At 54.5% G+C, this 4,982-nt stretch overlaps 1 protein-coding gene across 1 annotated transcript; it reads right to left on the reverse strand.

Annotated features, from left to right (window-relative positions):
- Positions 1–1,855: 1,855 nt before the first annotated feature.
- LOC139782462 (uncharacterized) lies at positions 1,856–4,489 on the reverse strand. The gene has a single exon (XM_071721492.1). It carries the CDS (start codon positions 4,487–4,489, stop codon positions 1,856–1,858), a length of 2,634 nt encoding a protein of 877 aa, XP_071577593.1.
- Positions 4,490–4,982: the final 493 nt, after the last annotated feature.

Below are 4,982 nucleotides of genomic sequence, written 5' to 3' on the forward strand. Positions count from 1 at the left end.
CTTCTTCTTCTTCTTTTCCTATTCGTATGACTCCGATTCTCTGGAAGGCTCGATACGGCCAATAATCTTTGTTAATGCCTCAGCTGCGATAACTGAAATTATGTATATATATATATATATATATATATATATATATATATATATCTACTATCTACTATCTTGATATATTATATATATATATATATATATATCAATATAAATTTGTCGTATAATAATTATTTACCATTCAAATAATTAACATTCAAATAATTAACATGTTCTTGTATTTCTTATACTCTCCTTATATTTCTGACGATCCCTCGTGGTTCTTAACCTCTCTTCCGCAAACACACAGCTGTCAAACTGACAGCTTTCTCATTCTCCACGACACGGTCGACCGTGCTCCACGACGTTACCGACCCAACAGTCATGAAGCACGAATAGCGCTAGACGCGACGCGTTCAGCTACTATCTGCCCCCGAACGCGACTGACTTCAGGTGGAAGGCATTAATGACCGCGACTGTACAAGCGGTCGAAAATGTGTGCTAGGCAATTAGCGAGCGACAAGACATTCCGCGGCGCAGCTGTGGTCTTTTATTACCTCCGAAACGAGGCTCCCTCCAGTCTGATTACCAATAATTTCGGGAGGGTGATTGGCCACTGGCGGCCTACGTCATTGTGCTGACGTCACGGTTTTCCTTTTCAATTTCAACGATCCGAAGTGATCGTTGCTTGTTTGTCAGTCGCTTTGTTTATGGCATGGATCTTTCCTTTGTTTGTGTGACCGGTCAGCTGTGGCTGTGTTATTGCGTACTGTTAGCTTAACTTTATTATTGGTTGAATGTTAGCGTCCCGCCCGCCTCGTCAAGCGTGACGAAACAAGACGGTGCACTCGATTGTGCGACGGAAGTTGCGGCGGAAGATATCGATTTTCAATCGATTTGCAATGATCGCGATTCCGGCGCGTGGTGCCGGCGAGCTATGGCGGCGTGGTGCGGCTGCGCAGTGTCACAACACGCGGTGATTTTGAGCGAGACGCATAAACATTCGCGATATAGGTAACGTGAAGAGTTTCGTGATATGTGTAAAGTGAAATAGTGTATCGCACAGAAAATTACATTGAGGCGGGGGGCCGAAATGAGCGGTTAAGTGAATTTAGCATTGGCAGAGGGCCGATAAAGACGCTTACGCAAGGTGAACGAGAGGAAATACAGGCGGAAGGCCGACAAGACAATTGAGTGACATAGAGTGTCGGTGGGCTCACGCATCCGTCGGCGGCGGCTGGTGTCGCGACAGCGGCTTTAAGATATTTTCGATGGCCGCGATGGATCGAGGCTCACGCGAGCGACGGCGCGACGGCGGAGAGCGACGACGCGCGAAGCACGTGGTGATCGCGTGTATCGTCGCGAGCGTGAATTCGTGCGTAAGTTGATTCGCGAAAACGCGAGTAAGTCCGCAAGTGAATTACCGCGTTAACGTGAGTGCAGTGAGAGGGGAAGAGAGCAGTGCACCGTGAACGAAGGGGTAGGTGGCAGAAGGCCATGGCACAAATGACAAAGTGTGGCCGGTAGAAGCGAACGATGCGAACTGACACGACAACGCGATAAAGGACATTTAATAACGCAAGCAAACGGACAGAAATATACAAGAGAAGACGAACTGAAATGTACACGAGAAGCCGGACAGAAAAACAACGGTGCAGCGAGGAGAATCGACGGAGAGTGTAAGGCTCCGTTTTGATCCTCCCGACGGCGGATTGCACGACGACTTTCCGCTCAGACAGCTCGGCGTCGGGAATCTCGTCGCTCTCGTCCGGCCACCAGGTTCGGTTCTCCTGTAGCCACGTTAGGCCCGTCTATCTCAAGGGATTGCTGATCAGCTCGCTGGGAGCGAACCCCTGGGAAGCGCAGTTGGCCGGGTTGGCTCGTCCGGGAACTGAGCCTCGTGACGAGTCCGCTGGACGAGTGACACCCGGTTGGGCACAAACGATGTCTTCCACCGGGATGCATGGCCCTTGACCCAGTGAAGGGTCACGACGCGGGCGTCTGACCAGAAGAAGGTTGGAGCTGTGGACAAACTCAACGTGCCGCGAGCGAGTCGCGGGAGCTTGGTGAGCAATGTGGTAGTGAAAAGTTTAAGTCGCGCGAGGGACACTTGCTGGATGGGAGCTGCCTTGCTCTTGGCCATGAGCAAGTGAAGTGTGGAGCCGTTCCTCGAGACGCGGAGGTAGACGGCCGCGGCGTAGCCTCGCTCGAATGCGTTGGCGAGGCCGTGGATCTTGGCTTCGATCGCGATGGGGGCGAGCCACCCCAGCGGATCAAGCAGTCGTGCGGGGTACTCGCGGAGATCGAGAGTGAAGTGACCGTCGTTTTTCCATACGTATAGTGCGCGTTGAAGACGGTGTTCCTGAGGGATCCTGACGGGAAGGTCCTCAGAGTTGGCGGCCCCCTTGTGCAACGGACACCCGCCCGCCGTGCCGTGTTCGGTTTGCACGGCGATCGCGTCGTCGACAGTGTCCTCTCCAGTCACGACGTCGTCGACGTATCTGTCGCGCGGATGACGGGCTTTCTCGTCTTCGGCGGGTTTGCGGATCTCGGCGAGGTTCTGCGGAGGTGAAGAGAACGGCAGTCGGGCGACGTGCCGGTCAGCGGGTGTGCGCTTGTGGGTGCGCACGGAGTGTCGCTCGCACTCCCCTTCCTCGGGGGTGAGCTTGACGACAGAGAAGTGAGCGTGGAGTGAGCTGCGGTGACCAAGAAAAGAGGTCGCACCGCAGCCCCTTGACAGAATCCATCCCATGGTGGTTTTCTGCGCGATCGGCGTTTGCGGTTTTCCTCGGCGGAGACCATCCTCCAGGATGGCCGAGCACACCTCAGCGCCCAGAAGCAGCTCGACTGGGTCGTTGGCGGCGAAACGAGGATCGGCGAGTGGAAGCCCCTGAAGATGAGGCCACGTGGTGTTGCACTTAATTGCTGAGCCCTGGTACAGGGAGAGACGCGGAAGCACGAACGCGACGGCGGTGAGCGTGGCTCCTGTGGTCGTCGACGTGAGGCTCATCGACACCTTGCCCCGTGTGGATCCAGATTGTGAGCCGCCGATACCGAATATCGACATTCGGGTGCGCGATCGCGGCAGGCGCAGCCGCTGCACCAGGGACTCCGACACGATCGACACTTCGGAGCCTCGGTCGATGAGAGCTCGAACTTCGTGTGGCTCTCCGCGGCGGTCGGCAACGATCACGCGCGCAGTCGCGAGGAGGATCGCTTTGCGGTCGTCGGCCTTTCCGACGGCGGAAAGCGCGCTGACTTCAGCGGCGGGTTTCGGCTCGGAAGCGTACGCGTCGTGGAGCATCGTGTGGTGACGCGAGTTGCACGTCATGCAGTTCCGTGTGGACTGACACTTTGCCACCGGATGGTTGCCGAGACAGTTGAAGCATAGCTTGTTTGTCTCGGCCACTGTCTTTCTCTCACTGGCCTGCTTGGCCTTGAAATCGCGGCACCCCATGAGCGAGTGCTCCCCGTTGCAGAGCGGACACTGCGAAGGCTCCGTGCGCTTCGCGATGTGCGTTTTCGCGGACCGTGATGGCTCACTCGCGGTGTTGACAATGTTCTTCGGGTACGCGGCGTTTAAAGTGAGAATTCGTTTGGTGATGAAGTTCATCAGCGTGTCGTGATTCGGCGGTTCGACAGAGCCTCCTGAGGAGGATTCCCATTCCAGACGCGTCCGCGGGTCAAATAATTCTACGACGAGGTGGTTAAAGAGGTTCATGCCGTGCGAGTCGATGGGTCTTCCGATGCTCTCTTGGGCGTTGACGGCGGATGTGATGGCGTTGTGGACGCGGCTGAGCCCATCGGCGATAGCGGTTTTCATCTTCGCCACGGCGGTAAACGTGGCGAAGTTGGAGCGTATCAGCTTCTTCTTATTTTCGTAATGTGTACTCAATATCGCCCAAGCGCGGTCGTAGTTATTTCCGGTCACGGTCAATGAATGTATTAATTTTTCAGCGGGCCCTTGCAGACAAGATCGGAGGTAGTGGAACCGCTCTATATTTGAGATCGACGAATTCTCGCCGATGACCGACAGGAAGAGATCCCGAAACGGCGGCCATTCCTCGTACGTTCCCGAAAAATGCGGTAATTGAATGCGCGGCAGCGAAGTCTTGGGAGCGTGTTCGCTGCTTTGCTCCGGCCCGGCTGGCACTTTGGGCGACGCGGCTTTCAAAGTGTTTGCGCAGGTGGTGAGTAAGCTGTGCTGATGCACGTACGCATTCTCGACGGTGTCGAAAAAATCAGTTTTGTAGTACTCACTCTCGGTGTAGAGATCTCTGTAGCATACCCGAATGAGATCGTGGTTTGACTCAAACTTGGCCCACAGGTCGTCGAGAATGCGGATGCGAGTTCTCACAGCGTCGAGGGTAATGTTGTCTGCACCTTGCTTCCGTAAATTGGTCATTGCGTGGGCGATGCGCCTGTGGATGTCATGCTGACCGTTCAGCAAGGCGCTCTGATCCATGCTTATGGCTGCAGTCGTCCGTTGAGGAAGCATTCCCGAATTAGCGGTTGCCGGTCGGATCCGGCTCGAAGGACCAGAAATGTTCGGGAGCACGCGGTTGCGCGAGACAGCGCGATGTAGTAGACAACCACAAAAGCAAGTAACAGCAAGTACAGAACAATAAAGTTCATAATCTCAAAACCACTGGATGTATGTACAAGTATTTACAGCAGAATTCGTAATGTATTTCCAGCGAAGGCACGAAGCCGTGAGCGCGCACAGAAGCTAGCACGGCAAAGGCGGCGAGGTTTCGCGACAGCGAATTTCTCAGAGAAAAGCGGGATTACGCGGTGTACAAGCGGTCGAAAATGTGTGCTAGGCGATTAGCGAGCGACAAAACATTCCGCGGCGCAGCTGTGGTCTTTTATTACCTCCGAAACGAGGCTCCCTCCAGTCTGATTACCAATAATTTCGGGAGGGTGATTGGCCACTGGCGGCCTACATCATTGTGCTG

Source organism: Temnothorax nylanderi, unplaced genomic scaffold (genome assembly GCF_030848795.1).
Source record: "Temnothorax nylanderi isolate EJ_2023f unplaced genomic scaffold, tnyl_v1.0 TNYL_tig0415_pilon, whole genome shotgun sequence".
NCBI classification, from domain to species: domain Eukaryota; kingdom Metazoa; phylum Arthropoda; class Insecta; order Hymenoptera; family Formicidae; genus Temnothorax; species Temnothorax nylanderi.